General features: G+C 33.9%; 2 protein-coding genes across 3 annotated transcripts in view; both read right to left on the bottom strand.

Moving 5' to 3' along the window:
* LOC149898897 (cholesterol transporter ABCA5-like) overlaps nt 1-10,881 on the bottom strand; it is a 62,059-nt gene extending 51,178 nt beyond the window's left edge. For both annotated transcript variants that reach the window (XM_090114184.1, XM_090114185.1), the window contains exon 1: nt 10,652-10,881. In XM_090114184.1, coding sequence (XP_089970310.1) covers nt 10,652-10,722 — 71 coding nt within the window. In that variant the 5' untranslated portion in view covers nt 10,723-10,881. The remainder of the gene's footprint in view (nt 1-10,651) is intronic.
* Nucleotides 10,882-12,295: 1,414 nt separating this feature from the next.
* LOC149898896 (epithelial serine protease-like) lies at nt 12,296-18,751 on the bottom strand. The gene is made up of 8 exons (XM_090114280.1): nt 18,562-18,751; nt 18,203-18,245; nt 16,188-16,347; nt 14,724-14,890; nt 14,192-14,293; nt 13,774-13,919; nt 13,359-13,467; nt 12,296-12,716 (listed from the first exon to the last, which is right to left on the bottom strand). The coding sequence occupies exons 1-8, from the start codon at nt 18,604-18,606 to the stop codon at nt 12,361-12,363; spliced, it is 1,128 nt and encodes a 375-aa protein (XP_089970406.1). The 5' UTR covers nt 18,607-18,751; the 3' UTR covers nt 12,296-12,360.
* Nucleotides 18,752-19,282: the final 531 nt, after the last annotated feature.

Genomic DNA, 19,282 nt, shown 5'->3' with positions numbered 1-19,282 from the left:
AGGAAACCTGACCGTTGTGGAAGGAGCGCTCTTGGGCAATGTATAATGAAGATATTGAATTACCATATAATATACCAGAGAAGTTATTAAGTAGAACTATTTTGGAAATAAAAGTATTCTTCGGAAAAAGAAACAAAAGTGCAATAATAAATTAGGGATTTTTCCTTTCCTATTTATTCCTTTAGATGCATATTGAAATTTAAAAATTCGACATTTCATGCACCTACAGTCGATATCCATACTAATATTATAAATGCGAAAGTAACTCTGTCTGTCTGTCTGTTACTCAATCACGCCTTAACTACTGAACCAAATTGCATGAAATTTGGTATAGAGATATTTTGATACCCGAGAAAGGACATAGGCTACTTTTTACCCCGGGACATAGGATAGGTTTTATTCCGGAAATCCCACGGGAACGGGAACTATGCAGGATTTTCTTTGAATGCGCGGGCGATGCCGCGGGTGGAAAGCTAGTATGGAAATATATCAGCAAAGAAATACAATAAAAATATATTATATGCAAACCAACACAATCACCAGTTGTATGAATTCTATGGAAACCTTATGAAAGGCAATGTTATGGAACTTCAACATTGTATCATGTGTAAACAAAAAAAAATGTGTGCGTGTACTAGTGTACACACGTACGAAGTGAAACTTCTTTGTGACCTTATTTAAAAAAAAATAATTTACTTAAAGCGACTTTACAGAAATACGTCGAATCACGCGTGGTAGGGATAAGAAAAAGATGGCGCGTAACGAAAAAATGTTATACTAAATTTTTTTCCAACCCCGATAAAGAAGTTTCACTTCAAAAATATTTCTCGAAACATCCAGAATGATCTAGCATTTCAACTGTTCTTTACATTCGAGTAATTACGCGTCATTTTAATTCCTTTCTTTATTCAATAATGATATTATCCTTCAGGCGTTAATGCCAGCAAGGTAAATGACAGCTGACCCAATTAGATACTATACTTGAATGGCAGTAAGGATTCTTTCATATAATAACTTTACGTGGCTTTTTAAAGGACAAAAAGGGAATTTCATAATTTGGCTGCATTTTTGAGGTACGTCGTTTTATGGCATTCAAATGCTTTATAAAATGAATGGAATGACGCGAAAGGATGCGGGTTCGAGTCCAGCCTCGTGATCGAATTTTTTCTATTCTTTATTTATATGTACGTCGTTCTGTTTATTTATCATTTATATACATTCGGCTACTTACATATTTTTGCAATTATTATAGCTATAGGTATCTTTTACTTTTAGGTCTTATTAGTTAACCATAACCACAGTATTACAATATTACCATAACTGACCATTTAGCACTCTCTAAACAACCGTTGCGTATTCATAACTTTCTAACTCGGTTAAAACCAAACTATTATTGACTATAGTATAAGGCTCCGACCTTCCCATACAGACACGGTGGCGTCGGAAGAAGCTTCCAGACTTCCATCACTTGGCATCTGTCCCGATTCTCTGACCCACTGACTGCATCTCTTGAGGCTTGCAATCGTTACATGACATTCGATTTTCAACTCTACACCATGGTAATAGAGCTTAATTTAATGTAATGATTGATTACATGTAACTTTGAACTCTAAGCCATGGCAATAGGGTTCAGGTTACGTTATTGATTGTACCTTATAGACCTTGTTCAATGAAATGCACAATGAGATCTTTATAATGGATTATGTCTTTATCATTTTCTTTACATACAAAAATTCGGATATGAAAAATAAATACGATAAATCAAAAAATCTCCATACAACTTTTTAATGTTTATGTTTTGGAAGTGAAAACTTCTTTAGCGGCGTTGAGCACTTTTTCTGTAATGGGTATAAAATCTTAAACTCGCGTCAGGACACGTGACCTGATCGAAAAAGCGTGGATATCAAACATGCTCAACGTTAATAATCAAGTTTTCACTTCTGCCGGCACTCCCGGAGTGCAACCCGTCTTTTTTTTTCTATATCAGAGTGTGTTTACGTCACAGATAATATAAATATATAACTACGTTTACGTATTTTAGAGTTCTCGAGTGTTTTATCGAATTATATAGAGTGGAACGCAGGTAGTAGCAAGAATTTCGACCATCCTTAATAAACATTTTACTTATCCGTAGAAAAATGGAAAAAAGATACTTATCATTTAAGTTTTTAAAAGTTATTTTTTGCACATTGATGAAAATGATTTTTAAAAAGCTGTAGTATCCACATGCTTAGATCGAAACGTACCTACATAAAGAGTAAATGACAGTTCAAAGATTACTTTCAATTATTCGATCATTAATAACAACACCTTACACCACGTGTCCTGGCTGAATTTCAGTCACATTGACTATTCGATTGTAAATAGCCAACGACACAAGAGATATAATAATAGTGCTAAAATACACATAAGTGCAGTCCCTTCTTTTCACTTTCCGTAAATATCATCAACATAACACATTAACACTAAGAAAACATTATCAACATTGGAGCAACGTATTTCTGGACAATTATTATTAGCGGTACAAAGTGCTTGGCTAAAAATATATCACCCTATTTATAAGACGGAGGGCAAACACGTGCATATAGTTTGCGGTTTTTCCATTACAGTTCATTAATTATTAAAACCCTTCCGGCTTGTTTAAAATGCTATTACTGACCGCCATCTTGAATCTGTTCAGAAGATTCGAATTTCGTTTAAAAATTTTAGCGTAAAAAAAATTTTTTAAGCTGTTGCTGTCTAAGAGCTAGCGCGCACCACGACTTTATGCAGCGTGATTATTTTATCGCAGAAATACAGCGTATGAGTTACTATGACAATGCGCGCACATGCGAATAAATAATCGCAGCGATTTTAAAATTGTGATTTGTCACATTTTGCTGCGACTGCTCGCGACGCGATTGTCGCGAAAATGAAATGCAGAATATGAAATTGTATGGTACCGCGCGCACTGCGATCATAAAATCGCACACTCGGGCCCGGCCGGCACTTCACTTGTGTTTCGTCTGTCCAACAGTAAACATCATAGTGTTATAGGTATTGATTGGTAAACATAAACTCAGTAATCTGTCAAAAGTTTGAATTTATTTATTTATTTATTTAACACTTTATTGTGCAAGAAACAAAATATACATAAAGGTTACAATAATAAAAAAAAATAAAAAAGCTCAAAGGGTGGCCTTTTGGCGGAATTTTCATTCTATAATAGCCAAAGAATTTTTTGGGATACATCCATATCAGAAATATATACCATACATGGAAGTTCATTGTATTTCTGATAAAAGAAACCTTTGACAATTTTATCTGCTGTAAAAGGATGAGTCTAATATTGACGAATTTTCTTTTTTTTTTCTTCTTATCCTCCGAAGTAGTAAATAAAGACAAGCAACTTGTACGAAATCCATGATGAAAGTGAGTAATGATCACTATTAAATTATCGCTGTGCGCGCACCGTACTCTTTGCGATTTTCTACAGCGCGATATTGAAATCGTGTCGCAAAAATTAAAATCGTGGTGCGCGCTTGGCCTTAAAGAAATATATTTTTTTCGGTTCTTGAAAAAAACATCTATAATTTGACGACTAGCGATGACTAAATATTATTTTTTGTTATTTTTATTTCACAAGTTATTTTATAAACGATACCAAGAAATATATTTTAAAAGATTCAGTTATATAAAACCTTACTCAAACTCACCGCTTGCCCGCTTACGTCCGCTAAGTGATTGGTTTTCCATTTGTGAAAAAAACTACGACTCGTAATTGTGGTTTCAGGATTCAAGGGCTTTTGAAAGAATTCCAGATAAATGAAGTATAGAAGTTTGATTAAATTGTTCACCTGATGAACAACAGTTCTTAATATCTGTGTTGTAATATTTTGGAAAATAAAAATATTGTTCAATCAGTCTTGTCAAGAGTAGGACCATTATAATATGAAAAATTATCAACCATAGTATCTAAATTTTGCGTAGTACCTTAAGTTCGCACCCGATCTACCAAAAGCCACTATACGTAACTATTAAAACATGAAGCCTGAAGGAATCTTTACCACACCTACGCTCTATAGGACTATCCGTTAAAGTATATCATGATACACATTATTCTTTGTAGGTAAAACATATCACTTACGCGATTCAGAGAAAAGTGTGACAAAGGGAATCGATAACGAGCGTAACTCTATACGAAGTCACAACCCACAAGCTGTAACTAGTATAAAGACTCAAGTATCAAAACTAGGCAGTCTACACACGTTTGTTATTCTACTAATATATAAATTTTATAAAGAACTAGGTTTCCGCCCGCAGCTTCGCCCGCGCAGTCAAAGAAAAACCCGCACAGTTCCCGTTCCCGTGGGATTTCTGGGATTGCGTCATTTTCCCGGGATAAAAAGTAGCCTATGTCCTTTGTCGGGTATCAAAATATCTCCATACCAAATTTCATGAAAATTGGTTCAGTAGTTTAGACGTGATTGAGTAACAGACAGACAGACAGAGTTACTTTCGCATTTATAATATTAGTATGGATAGAAAAAATTCGATCACGAGGCGGGACTCGAACCCGCATCCTTTCACGCCAATCCGGGGCGGATGCTTTATAAAATTTATATTTATAAAGCATTTGAATGCCATAAAACCAAAAATATCAAATTCATCCTACTAATATTATAAATGCAAAAGTTTGTGAGTATCGATGTTTGTTACTCTTTCACGCAAATACTACTAAACCGATTACAATGCAATTTGGTAAGGAAGTAGCTGGAGACACAGAATAAGACAAAGGCTACTTTTTATCCCGGAAATCCTATCAGGAACTATGCGGGTTTCTACTAAACCGATTACAATGCAATTTGGTTAAGAGGTAGCTGGAGATACAGAATAAGACATAGGCTACTTTTTATCCCGGAAATCCCATCAGGAACTATGCGGGTTTCTGCTAAACCGATTACAATGCAATTTGGTTAGGAGGTAGCTGGAGACACAGAATAAGACATAGGCTACTTTTTATCCCGGAAATCCCATCACTATGCAGGTTTTTCTTTCAAAACGCAGGCGAAGTCGCAGGCGGAAATCTAGTAATAAATATGGTCAACAATCTAAGATATGTCGCATATGAAATTGTTTCTTAATGACACAACGTTAGCAGATCATAATTAATATTGAATTCAGATCGTTTTTATGCGTGTGTTTATTTCTAATACATTATGCATACCTATATCGTTGAATTTATTCAGTTGAAATTATATGGTATGCAGATGATTTAGGGCTGAATCAAATAAAATGCCGTTTTATTATAGGAACATAAGGCGCGGGACATATACAACCGGCGCGGCGCGCATCGGGCGCACTGCAGGCGCGCATCGGCCGCGCTGCATGCCGGCGTGCATCGGGTGCGCTATTGGCATTTTGTATGAAATAATTTTGGAAAGGCGGCGCAACCGTGGCACAACCGTGGCTTGCCGTCTCGACGCCTGTCCAAAATTCTTTCATACAAAAATGTATAAGAAGGACGTGGTGCAAAACAGATTCAAGAGGTGCGCTTATGGCACGCCCGCACCCGCGCCGCTTGTGTTTGACCCGCGCCTAAGGCTATGATATTATGTCAAATGCCTGTGATTATTATGTTGCCAGATATTTGTTTCAGAACAAAAATAGACATTGATTTAAATCCTATAATAATAACGTTAATCATAATGCGGAAACCTTCAAAGTTTCTACTTTATAAAATGTTACATGTATGTACCTTGTTTGTATATATTATAATATCATTGATGTATAGGTACTGTACAGTGGTGTCTACCAAATACACCTATACCCATACGTATGACTGAGTTTGATATAATTCATGAAATATTATAAGTATAGATGATTTGATTGTACTGAAGGAAGGGTATTTCCGATTTCCTGTATTTCAATTTTTCTGATTTCCTTCACAAATGCTGTAAGTACGTATTCCCTTGACCAGTTTATTTTAACATTTTAATGCATAATATCTAAATCAGAAAGAAACTTCTGTTTTATGCCCCTGAACTCCTTAGAAGGTCAATAGTCATTTTAAGACAAATACAGATGGAGCATCAACGGAAAATGTAGCAGAAATCGGAAAAACATTCCGTAAATTTGCCTAAACTGGGCAAACCATTTTTCGTAGAAGAGCTATATAAAATATGAACTGCTTAAAAGTTGTTTTATTGGACATGTATATACTTCGCCTGTTCAATTTTACTCGGCAGGATTAGTTATTTTCTTCATTATTTTTTTATCTAACATTTCCAACAACTCACATAAATCCTTAAACATTCTTCAATTTGTATCGCAACAAACCTCTATCTCAATGGTGATATCACAGTATTACAATATTATTTCCTAGAGTAAGGAATCGCCTTTGATGTCGCGCGATGCCGCCGCCAGCGTAGGTACTTACGCTGCCACACGAAAATACGCTAGGGTTGCAACAAATGGGAAATAAAACAATTGTGATTATTAATATTATGATGAAATCATTTATTCATATGTACATTCAAAATAATTGCGATTATTAAATCTGATGTAATTATTTGTTCATAAATATATAATTACAGATATTGCACTGCTAAATATTATTTACGTGGACACTTTATTTTTGGATGTTCTTAATTGTATATTATAATAAAATAACATTTAACTAAGTAATGCATTCGCATTGGGATGTACAATCTGATTAGAAAATAATGAGGACAACATATACATAGCTTTGATTTTAATTCAACAGATACAATTAATACAATCTTTCTGAAATATTGTTTCCTTCTGGGATTTCAATGTAGATTTACATCCGTAAACGGAACAGTTTTTGCGCGCCATAATAGAATATGTAAGTACAGCTATGTATAATAAAATTATTACACAAAAAATACGACTGCGTCGTCCTTTCGCGATTGTTAATGCAAACTCAGCGTGATTGCATTAAGCGGCCCGCGTCGCCCGACCCCCCGCCAGTTCCCCTCCGTTTCTCTGCACAAGTACATTCGTCGCCATACTGTAGGATGGTAATACTGTGGTGATATTGTAAGTTCCCACAAAGTGATGGCGATCGGATTAAATTCTCGAAATGCGAGTCTTATAGTCTTTTGTATCGTAATTCGCAGATCTCAATCCTCCGCATGTACTTGCACTAGTAATAATGTTCAATGATGTAATACTACTAACAGTAATGCCACAGATAATATAATACTATAGTAGTAGTAATACGATGTTTCCTTACCGCACTTTTTCACAGTAAATAATAAATAAATAAATATTTCAAGACAATTTTCACACACGGCACGATCTGATCCCATACGCTTTCGCTTGTGTCATGGAAGCCAGATGGCTGATAAACAATGGGAGTAAAAGTAGACAACAAATAAAGACTATTGTAATTTTAAAGGATTAGAATTGTAGCGCTTTCGAGATCTAATCTAAATTTGGGACACATTCTTTAAATGCTATTTAGAGACACAGAATTGCACTATCTATTATGTCCAGAGATTGCGTAGTAATGTCTAAATCAGTATTATCTTGTACAAAAGCTGTATAGCTTGAAGAACTAATCGTATAAATGCTTGTAATCCTGAAGTTGAAACTTTATTTATTGATTCAGGTTTTTAACCGACTTCATTACCATCAGTTTAACTAATTTGTGGAAAAGATTTGTGAGGACCAATTTCATAAGTATGTATAGTAAAAACAACGCCGAATATCTTTTTAATACTAAAACATCGTTATAAATTATATTGCAAACCCTTGACCTTTAAAAATGTATCCGTTTTCACAAAATTGGCGTTATAAAAGTGATTAAATACTTGATAGTCTGTTATTAGCATCCAATCTTCGTCTACATTGAGAATAATAAAGTAAAAATGTATCCAAGTTTCTTGTTATGATATAAAGAATGAACCAATACTTTCGCATTAAATATAAAATTATCAAAAAGCTGTGCTTTAGGAGGGCTTGCTATTATTAAAGTGAAACTTTTATTACATCGTCTCAAACTTTTTGGTCTGTGTAGCGCATGTCGCGTGACGGTCGAACCGTACGATAATAATTATCGTAAAAATACGATAATTTTGTGCCTAAGTTTCACTTTTACCGTGGTTTCATAAAACCACACAACATTTTTTTTTCTAGTTTTTTGTACTTATTATGGCTCCAAACCTCAAAAGGAAAAACGGAACCTTAGGACCATTTATGCTGCTCGCATATTTCGACATTCGCAAGGGAATCAAAATTCAAAACCTTTGGGGTTCTTCCCGTGAATAGAGAAACTTGAAATTTGGTAAAAGGCAACGTCTTTTAGCACAGATAAGAGAAAAATTGTGAAAAGTATAAAATTATAGTTACAACGTGACGTATAAAAAACAGAAGTCTTACTCGCACTTGGCCGGTTTTTCTATTAGGCATGACGACAGTATCCATAAATGATCGAATTAGTGTTTTTAAGGGAAAATTTATAATAAATAAATTAAAAATATTCACTTAGAAACAGTAAAAACATTAAGATTAATGAGATTATCAATAAAATAAAACATTGAAATTCTGCAGTCGGCCATCTTGACTGAAACACGCGTGACGTCACGTCTATGTAAACAGCTTCGCGTCAGGTATATTTTGTTGTTATGAATATGTTGAGAATACGCATTTTTATTTATTTTCTATTTTTTAACGTATGCTTTATCGACTCAGAACAGAAATATAATTGCGAATTCACGAATATGTGGTTCGGGTTTCTCTCCGTCCAATTTATACAATCATTTCATATTATTTTCTCTTTAACACTTTTTTTGGGTATTATTTTTATGTAGATTCACATTGCAATACTGCACACCACTTATGAACTTTGAAATTAGATTCTATAATACTTAATAATTAAATATTTGTTTAATTTTGCTTCGCTATGCATACAGATAATTACGTATTTACGTAATAGTGACGTCACGCCTACGCCATGACACCTGTGAGCTGTTTTGGCACAGTTAATAAATATTTTTTGAAAAATAGCTTTTATCTTCGTTAAATTTAAGTATATAAGCGAAATATAGGGTTTTTCTTGTTTAATAAACGTATACACACATTATGGAAGAGGTTTTGAAAATCTTTCGTCATGCCTATTATATTTTTTAGTGTGGTTAAAAACTATTGATAACACATCTGGACATGAATTGAAAATATGTAGTAGATAGTTTCTCGGTAAAATGTACCACAAAAGCAGTAGATTATGAGCAAGGATTTTTGACCTTTTAGTAGGTATGGAGAACAGGCAACAGCGCAAAATTTAAAGAGAATCGGTAAAGCAGTAACTAACATTGTGATAAGAGAATTTTTTAGAGATACTAGCTTTCCGCCCGCGGCTTCGTTCGCTTTGTCTAAAACATAATAAATTATAGATACTAAAACCTTCCTCTTTAATCACTCTATTTATAAAAACCGCATCAAAATCCGTTGCGTAGTTTAAAAGATTTAAGCATACAAAGGGACATAGGGAAATAGGGACATAGAAAGGGACTTTGTTTTATACTATGTAGTGATGATACATTTACATATAGATAGATATATGTATATGTATTACGTATAAAGTTTAACAAATCTCTACATAACACTGTGACGTAGCGCGTCGCGTCGGTACTTGGCCAGTATCCAGCCGGCAAAATTCGATAATTAGTACTATGTCATAACGTTTTGCTGTACTCTAAACACTTGGCATCTAATCGTTTAAATATAAATAAAAGACGTAATGTGCAACGATGCAATTGTAGGAAAAATCTTGGTTAAATATATTCGCCAGGGAATCACTTACTATCTAAAAGGTACCTACGTAAAATTGAGCTTTTATTTCTTCTAATAATTTAAATTATCAACAAAAAATAACAAGCGTCATCTATTGTTATTTATTTGTACAAATAATATTATTTTTTGTAACACGTCCTTTGCGTAATTTTGAAAGACAAATTTTTTCTAGACGTCTTTCTTATACGTACCTAAACGCTTATGAAAATTGTAGATTTAAATCTCTATTGTTTTAGTCGTATCGTTTGGCACGGCTTCTATATTTTTCCTCCATTTTGAAAAATTTCCGCATGAAACCGGCATTTTATAGTCTAAAGAAACTTTCAATTTACTTATTTAATTACTCAAATAGACTTTCAGTCTAACAACTATAGGAAGTTTTAATAATTTATTTTTATAAATATTTATTCTTTAGCTCAATAGATACTACATAGAGCGACGAAGACAATGGATAAGTCAGTTGCAAGGTCTACAAGAGCCTTTGTTAAAATGTCATATCCAATGTATGTAGTTTTTCTTAGGGGTGCGGAAACTCCGCAAAACCTTAACCAAGCCCAGTTTTCCATGCTATAGTCTCATATGAGGAAAATCCATTGCAAGAAGACGCTATAATATTTTTCTTATAAAAATATGCACTTCTTTTAGTAAAAAATCCATAGGGATGCTTTTTAATAAGTCGTTTAATTGTTTAGAAATTCAAATGTTTTTAATAAATTTGAAAAAAGAACGTAAGACCTTTTCTTGCAATTTTTTTTAATCGAACACTACAAAGAGAATTGAACATTGCTACAACGCAAAAAATACAGATAAAATATAGGGAATTGTGTGTACTTAATTTAATAAAATTACTAACGTTAGCTGTTCAGTACTGGCCGGTGAATGGCGTCCGTCCCGCGTACCCAGCACCCCATTATGGTCACTCATGCAACACTATATAAGACACCGACTGTATAAATATCAAACAACCCTTAACACTGCAACTGTAACATTTTCTTTACGCGAAAAACACATTTAATACGACGGGTATGTGAACGGTGCGTGTATAATTGCGTTAAACGTACGCGAGCAGCGCACTCCGGACGACCGCCATGATGATTTGTGGGGGCATTTCGCGCGCGCGCCAAACGTAGCGCGGTGTTGCTAGATACATTTTTTTACCATTTTCTCGGGAATTAAGGATTTGTTACCTTGACTTATGCAAGTAGAATGCATTTTAAATTATAGAGGGATATTATTGTAGTTATACAACGCTGTTTTATAAGTGACAAAGAACGAAAAAATGCTATTGAAAGTAGAAATTATAAATAAAACTGTCGTGCGTACACGTTCATTGATTTTCCCCACAATAGAATTTAATATCAAACGGTATTATAATATGAAGTAATTATTATCTCTTAATAAATTATATTCTAATTCTTTTAATGTTAAAATTTACATTTATACTATGGCAGCATTTTCACGCATGCGCACTACAACCACTGCAATACGACGTCAGACGATAGTTTTAGTCCAATTTGGATCTGTTTTTAGGTTTCCTTTGTCATACATAGCTTTAAAATACTGAATAACTCAGACAAATCATAAGATTTAATATATTTATCACACGTTAAGGAATATATAAATGAGCATACTAATAGGAAAATTGTTACTTTACTTTTTTAGAAAGAAAAACTATTTATCAATCGAGTTTCCCTTCCCCCTTCCCACTTCCCCCCTCACTTATCCGATTTCCAGGAATTTCCAGACTTAGAACAAAGTTTTGCTTAGAAACGTAATTTCTATCAATTCAGTTGTTTGAAGAAAATCGACATGAATTGAAGAAAATTTTAATTAAAATGCGAAAATAATTCCAATAAGAAATAAGGCATGAAGATGATTTAACGAATGTTGTACCATTGTGTTGTACAATACTTGTTATGATCATCAACAAAATACGAATTTTCTGGGAAATTTAAACCCAAAATTTAATAAATTCGTATCTTTTTTAATAACTAAATATAATATAATGTTTATAAATAATTTAATCCAATTATGTATTACTTAGTAAGCCCGAATATCTTCTTCTTATATATAAAAATGAATCGCAAAATGTGTTGGTAAGCGCATAACTCGAGAACGGCCGAACCGATTTCGGTAATTCTTTTTTTATTATATTCCTTGAAGTACGTGGATGGTTTTTATGTAGAGAAAATGTAAATATGTACCACGGGCGAAGCCGGGGCGGACCGCTAGTAATCGATAAAAGTGAATCCTAATGGAAAAATAGAACTAGGCCAGTAGATATGTTTTGAACCGACATGACATTCATAAACACTAAACAGCCTCCTCTTTCGAATAAACCAATTAATATTATAAATCTGAAGAAATTGTTTGTGCGAATGAGTAAATCTCATGAAATACATAATTTTATTGGTGTAAGCAGTCGGTATAGTACGTCAAATCATTCGTTTATTAACCAACGTTGGTTTAGGTATCAGGTACAAATAAAACAAGGTGCTATTTATTATTCATTTATTTTAAAAACATATGCAAATAATTAATCTTGTGATTAATTCTATTCATTTACATTCTCAAACCAACAGCTTCTTCTTCTTCTCCGTTTCCATTATCCCCATCTTCATTATCTCCATCCTCATTATCCCCATCTTCATTGTCTCCATCCTCATTGTCTCCATCCTCATTATCCCCATCTTCATTGTCTCCATCTTCATTATCTCCATCCTCATTATCACCATCTTCGTCATCCTCATCCTCATTTGACTCATCCTCATCCTCATCGGACTCACTTTCACTTGATTCACTTTCACTGGACTCGCTTTCACTGGATTCACTGTCTTCTTCTTGTCCCGGGACCCAGTCGAAGTTGATTCCAGTCACTTCGTAGAACCAGTCGTGGTAGTGTCCGGGACGAATAAAACCTATAAACAAGAATAGTATTTAAACACAGAGAAATACTGTAAAAATAAAGATATGTAGGTGATACCAAAATTATTATTAATGAAATAATGTAGTCGATTTAAAAATTAAAACTAGTTAAACGATATTAAAACCATGATGTACACATATTTCGTTAAGACCCATTAAGTTTAAGTTAGTAACTCTTTCTTTTTTTTTGTTGAACATCCGCCTCATCTTTTTATTCCTTACAAACAATCAATTGCTCGTGTACAATCATCATCATCATCATCATCATCAGCCCATATATGTTCCCACTGCTGGGACACGGGCCTCCTATGAGGGTACAGGCCATAATCCACCACGCTGGCCAAGTGCGGGTTGGCGGATGACACATGTCGTCGAACTTTTGATTCTTCCTCACGATGTTTTCCTTCACCGTTCGAGCAGTGGTGATGTTACAACATGCGCAGATAAATTGAAAAATCAATTTATTTCCTGCGCGCTCGCCTGGTCTCGAACCCCGGACCTATCGATTCGAAGTCCGAGGTCTCACCACTGAGCCACCACTGCTCTCTACCTCTATCGTGTACAATATCCATTTATAATTATAATTAAACAAATTTATTTCAGAATATTAATAAATAAACTAAATAAACCCTCACCAGCAGGAATGGGTGTGTGGCAACCGGAAGAAGACACGAAAGAGGATACACCAACTTGAGAGACGATGCCATCTTCGTCCACCACGGTGAGACCGCCGCCGCTGTCACCCTGGATAATATAAAAACATTTAGAAATTAAAGATTTTAACGGATTTTAAACGCGATTTATTCATGAATATAATTAATAAATGTCGTAAGCCGAAAAAATATATAATTATGTATTATATGTACATTATACTGCATTAATGTCGTTTGTTTTTTTAGGTTTCATTTATAATATAATATATTAAATCGGCCTTTAGAAATGAAAAATTCATTTCTGTTCACATTTTTTTCATGTTTTCTCTATGATTTTTTTTTTCATTTTTCCAAGCATTGGATATTTTTTATATTTTCTCTATTATCTTATATTCACCTGGCAAGTAGACTGACTGGTCACATTGTAGAACCCAGCGCAGATAGTAGACGCAACGATGGTGGAAGAGCCTCCAAACGCGGCGCGGCAGTCCTGGTTCGATACTCCGGTAAGGTACACCCAGTTCATGTTCTCGGGGGATACACCTGGTAATAATAATCTTTATAAATAAAGATGAATTGCCAAATGAGTTGCTGAGCGAAAATCTCGACCAATTCGACCAATTTTTTAAGGCACATATTTAGGGGACCTCCCTTAATAGTTAATACATATTTAGAGAGAAATAATAAAAGGGGCAATAGGGCAGAACAATGTTTGCTGCAGCTAGCAATTTATAGAAATTTTTCTTGCAAGATTGATTAACTATAAAATAGGCGGAAACACGTGTTAAAGTAATATTAATAATGTTATAGTTTACCATTAGTCCAGTTTCTGCCCCAACCGGTGGCGAGTAAGGTTAGACCATCGTAGTTCTTGTCCTTGTCGGCAGAAGATTGCAACCTAATTGGTTTGATCACATCTGAAATGATACTTAATTAGTAACCATGTAACTCAGAATCTTCGCATTCTTTAATTTTTAATCTTTTTGGTCTACCACTTAATTATTTTCTACTTGCTGTGCTCCGCGGTTTCACCCGCATTGCTCCGCTCTTGTTGGTCTTAGCGTGATAATGTAGGTGATACCAAAATCCTATAGCCTTCCTCGATAAATGGGCTTTCTAACACCGAAAGAATTTTTCAAATTGGACAAGTAGTTCTTGAGATTAGCGCGTTCAAACAAACAAACTTCAGCTTTATAATATTAGTATAGATTATGATGAAATAGCAGAAGAAATTCAATGATAAGGTCGTGCATCGATTAGCGACTACCGCGATTTTTAAAAACTTGCAAATATCGATTGAATGTAAAACGCAAAAAGGCCATTCCTGTTATCGATAATAGTACATACCACTGTATTCAACAGGTCTTGGGAACTTAATTACACCAATATCATTTTGCTGCACAAACGGCAACTCCTCGATGTACAAGGGATGGTTATAGTACTCCGTGGTTTCGAAGATCAGAGCTGGCCTTGTGGTGTGGGTCACACCGACGCGGACTACGATGGTAATGCGCCTGGTGGAGTAATTTAGCCATTATTGTATGGATTCTCTGATAGGGTTTGGTTTGTGAGGAGAATAAATTGAACAAATAATAGTTTGTAAATGACTCTGATTAATACAGCTAAGGATGTAGTTGAATTTATGTTTTTCACTATCTTTTATTAGTTACCAGCGGTCCGCCCCGGCTTCGCTCGTGGTACATAATACATACATATGTATATAGCTTTCCTCAATAAATGGGCTATCTAACATTGAAATAATTTTTCTAATCCGACCAGTAGTTCCTGAGATTAGTGTGTTCAAACAAACAAACAAACAAACTATTCAGAGAAGACGACGTACCATCTTACTTTTTTAAATTATAAGTCATCAATTAGGGTATCTAGTGGTTATTTATTTTTTAAAGGCTCAATGTAAAGCTACCCCTGTTTTTTCTCCAGTTATATGTAGGGATATTATAAACCCCGCTCAATAATGTTAATATTATTCTATGGGTACACCAAAACTGCATTACGATATATTATCCTCAAATCTATTATGGATATGTTAATATAGGCAATAATAGCATTACTAAAAAATAGATGGTGCTGTAGATATATTTGTAGTTCCTTTCTATATAAATCGGTTCAAAAAAGCTTCTGAATGACGCTTTCTTTAAAAGCATCCATTAATAACCATAACAAAAAGGAATGCAAATTCCTCTAGCATATAAGTAAGTGTTAACAATAAAATATACCTAATGGTCTAAGAGACTACCTAGGCATATTCTGTGTATCAAAAACTATCAGTCAAATAAATTTCATTTGGTTATCAAAAGTACTTATGAAGGTGATGAAAAAAAATCGATAAAAGTTAATTTAATTAAAAATAGCCACGACCACTTTTCGATAGGCAAGCAATTATAGGCATACTTGTTTATAAAAAATATTTAATAAAAAATACGTCCGTAACCGTACGTAACCAGAGTTATCAGATCGGTGAAGGACGATCTCCCACGGGCTCTTCTACTATAATTTAATTTATTTTAAAGAGACATAGCAAAAAAAATTTCAACTGTATTTATACCTACTTCTTTCAAACAAACACCGCAAGCCGTGGTTTGCCATTATCATAAAGAAGCGCGTGTGTGCCGAGCACACGTTACAGAAGTGAAACCACTTTGGCAAGATGCAAAGATACCAAAATCATCGCCTTACTCCATGAAGTGACGGTATTCGTGATCTTGAAATCTTACTCTCAACGCACCTAAAGAAGTTTCACTTCAAAACAACTGAGAAGGAAGATCCTATAGCTAATAAGAAGCAACTCACATAGCAGTACAATGAGCAGCAGTGAGTGCCCACTCATTATGAATAAGGGTAGCTCCACACGCGAACACTGCAGCCTCGTTGTTCACCATACGGAGAGAGAGCTGGTAGGGGAACTGGCCTTCTTCCGCCTCCCAGCCGGAGACGATCCTGCCTGTGTTCGCTGGTGATGAGATTTTTAGGTTAGATTATTGTAAAATTAATAAATAATGTTAAATAGTATTAAAAATTAAAATAGCCCATTTAACTGGCATAATATCGTCGAGTTATAGAGACGATCCTGCCTATATTCGCTGGTGTCCCGAGATTTTTTGGTTAGCAATATGCCAAGACTATAAGATAGATAGTGTTCATGGGAATTTATTTAATAAAAGTAGGCAAGTTACAAAAAATATACTTCGAATGCAGAATTATTTCAAATATTTGTAAAAAAATAATGTAGAAATTAGCAATTACTTGGCGCCAAAAAGCCTACAATCTCAGAACACTTCTATTTTGAAGATACAATACTATTTTTGATAAGAGGCCTTAGGAAAAAAAAACCTTTTTAGCTATTTTATTTCATCATTATAACAATAATAATTCACCCTATACAATATACATATTATCTAGGGCCTAGGGGTAAATATTCGTTATCGCGGGGCAAAACCACAAAACCCATTTCCATGTCCACGATAAGATAATATGTATTATCAAACAAAAATGCGGGTTTCCTAGATAAATTAAATTGTAATCAAAATTAATTAGTTATTATAACATATTGATAATTTATCGATAATAAGATAATGCGTTAGTACAAATCTTTTCATCGAATTAATGAATTAGATTATGATTAGCTTCTCGTTAATTTCAAGGCTATCAATATATTTTACTAAAATCTCTATCCTTGAGCAAACTAGGGATGTAACGATACCGATACCGATATATCGGCCGACAGGCAAGCCGATATATCGCGGTATCGCCGATTATAAAACAACCAATATCGAAATCAAACAATTCAAAAAACCGCGCCCAATGAACGACGCGGGAGGACGCCCACGCGCGAGGGTATTTTGTTTTCTGAAAAAACTCTACCAATAGTAAACTTTGATTACTGATTGTATATGTGTATTACTTAAAGTTTAACTGACTTTGTAAAATAATAATACTAAAATAAATGTTTTTCTTGTTTTTTTGATTTGGCATTTTTATTTAAAAGAATACGATTTACAGTTGAGTCTCTGTTAAATGTTGGTAACTTTTATAAATAATTCACTATTTATTTTTCTACCAAGCCATCGATATCGGTATCGGTATCGCCGATTTTTTACTACAAATATCGGTATCGGTATCGCATCGGCAAAATCATGTATCGTTACATCACTAGAGCAAACCAATTCATAATAAACTATAGGAACCGTTTATTTAAATATGTATGTAATTTATTCTGAATGAGGTAAACAGTCGTTCTTGAATGAGACGAAGAAATTGGATGTTGCTCATTTTTACTTCTACAAAATATCGATCACGTAAAATGTGATTGATCTTGTATTAGTAGAAGTAGAAGTTGTATCACTAGCAGGTAGTATTTGTAGAAAGTAGTTGAATCCATAAATACTACATTACGATTAATTTTACATACTCACAATCAGTTCTCAATCACATCAATTTTCCTTACGGGCAATTAAATGTGCAATCTTTGAGCACTACCGGATAGAGATCTTCTACTTACTTCATTGTGTCTTTTATTTTAATGACAAACTTATTTCTATCTATCCTAATTAATATAGGTCCTAATTTCTACTAAACGACCACCTTTTATTGAGAAATTGGTGTTATAATGGTTCGTTATTTTAGACCATTTTCAATACTGTTCACTTCAATTGCGTGATTCAGTTAATAAGTTTCAAATTTAATCCAAAAAACAAAACATGATAATTATATAGACTTTAAGATATGACATATTATTATAAGATTTTTTTGTTTTTGTAATAGTTAACTATAATAGTCTAAATAAACTGTCATCAATAATTGCTTACCACGAACATCTTCAGGATAAGCCAGTCGGGAGTCGGCAAAAGCCTGAAAAAAATATCGCAATGTAAATTTTTAAGAGAAAACTTGTAATAGTTTAATTAATCGCCTAATTAAATAAATCCCGTGATTCATAAAAATACGTTTGATCCATTATTTAATCGTCATTGTTTCTCTATCTGACAGTAAAAATTCCATCAAAATCAGTCCAATTCAGAGCTTGGCCAGGAGAAACGGACAACCATGATTTTTATAGCAAGATAAATACTAACAGACAACCATGATTTTGAAGATAAATAATAAATAAAAATTAAAATATTTAGTTATGATTCTAGAATTAAAAAAAAATCATGAAACACCTTACCGAAACCCCACACAAAACCAAAAAAATAACAACGGTCTTGTACATCCTTGGACCTACTACACCAATCTACGTAAAAACTGTTTTTTTCTGTTTAAATCTATCAAGAATTAAATGATAAAAATAAAGGATTAATTGATAATTATGTTAATCAATTTAATCCGTACCCAATGTATTCATTAATTATTTTTCCCTTTTATTTCATTTTATGGCATGAGTTGCTATTTCCGATTTTGTGAATTATTAATTACTAGCTTACCGCCCGCGGCTTCGCCCGCTTTGTCTAAAACCTAATAAATTACCTATATACTAAAACCTTCCTCTTGAATCACTCTATCTATTAAAATAAACCGCATCAAAATCCGTTGCGTAGTTTTAAAGATTTAAGCATACAAAGGGACATAGGGACAGAGAAAGCGACTTTGTTTTATACTATGTAGTGATTACCTAGTTACTATAAATATGTTTTTTTTTTGTCGCTGTAAATCTGCTCTGAAATAAAAACCAGTACTAATTTTACTGTGCTGAGCAGCAATAATTTTAGCACGTAGGTTCTTAGTTAAGTACCTACCTAGCTTTTAAGTACATGAATTGTTAATTTGTAATGTTTGTTGCCTACATATTGAGAGTTATATTAATTTAGAATAATTAGTAATAATGCCTATATTATGCTTGGACAATATACGCAAGTAAATGTAATCCCGAGCTAATCTTAAGTTATTTT

The sequence above is a fragment of the Colias eurytheme genome, chromosome 21 (genome assembly GCF_061535395.1).
Source record: "Colias eurytheme isolate Ceu_HAF_F1 chromosome 21, ilColEury1 Martin Lab GWU primary, whole genome shotgun sequence".
Taxonomy (NCBI): Eukaryota; Metazoa; Arthropoda; class Insecta; order Lepidoptera; family Pieridae; genus Colias; species Colias eurytheme.
The sequence above is the reverse complement of the archived record's forward strand: the minus strand, read 5'-3'. Positions and strand labels throughout refer to the sequence as shown.

Bases quoted from the DNA above. Each gene is read 5' to 3' on its own strand.
- LOC149898896 (XM_090114280.1), bottom strand. From the start codon at position 18,606: ATGTACAAGACCGTTGTTATTTTTTTGGTTTTGTGTGGGGTTTCG. The intron at 16,348-18,202 runs GTAAGCAATTAT...TCTCATCACCAG, and splicing joins TTATCCTGAAGATGTTCGTG to CGAACACAGGCAGGATCGTC. The intron at 13,920-14,191 runs GTAAACTATAAC...TATTATTACCAG, and splicing joins GGGCAGAAACTGGACTAATG to GTGTATCCCCCGAGAACATG.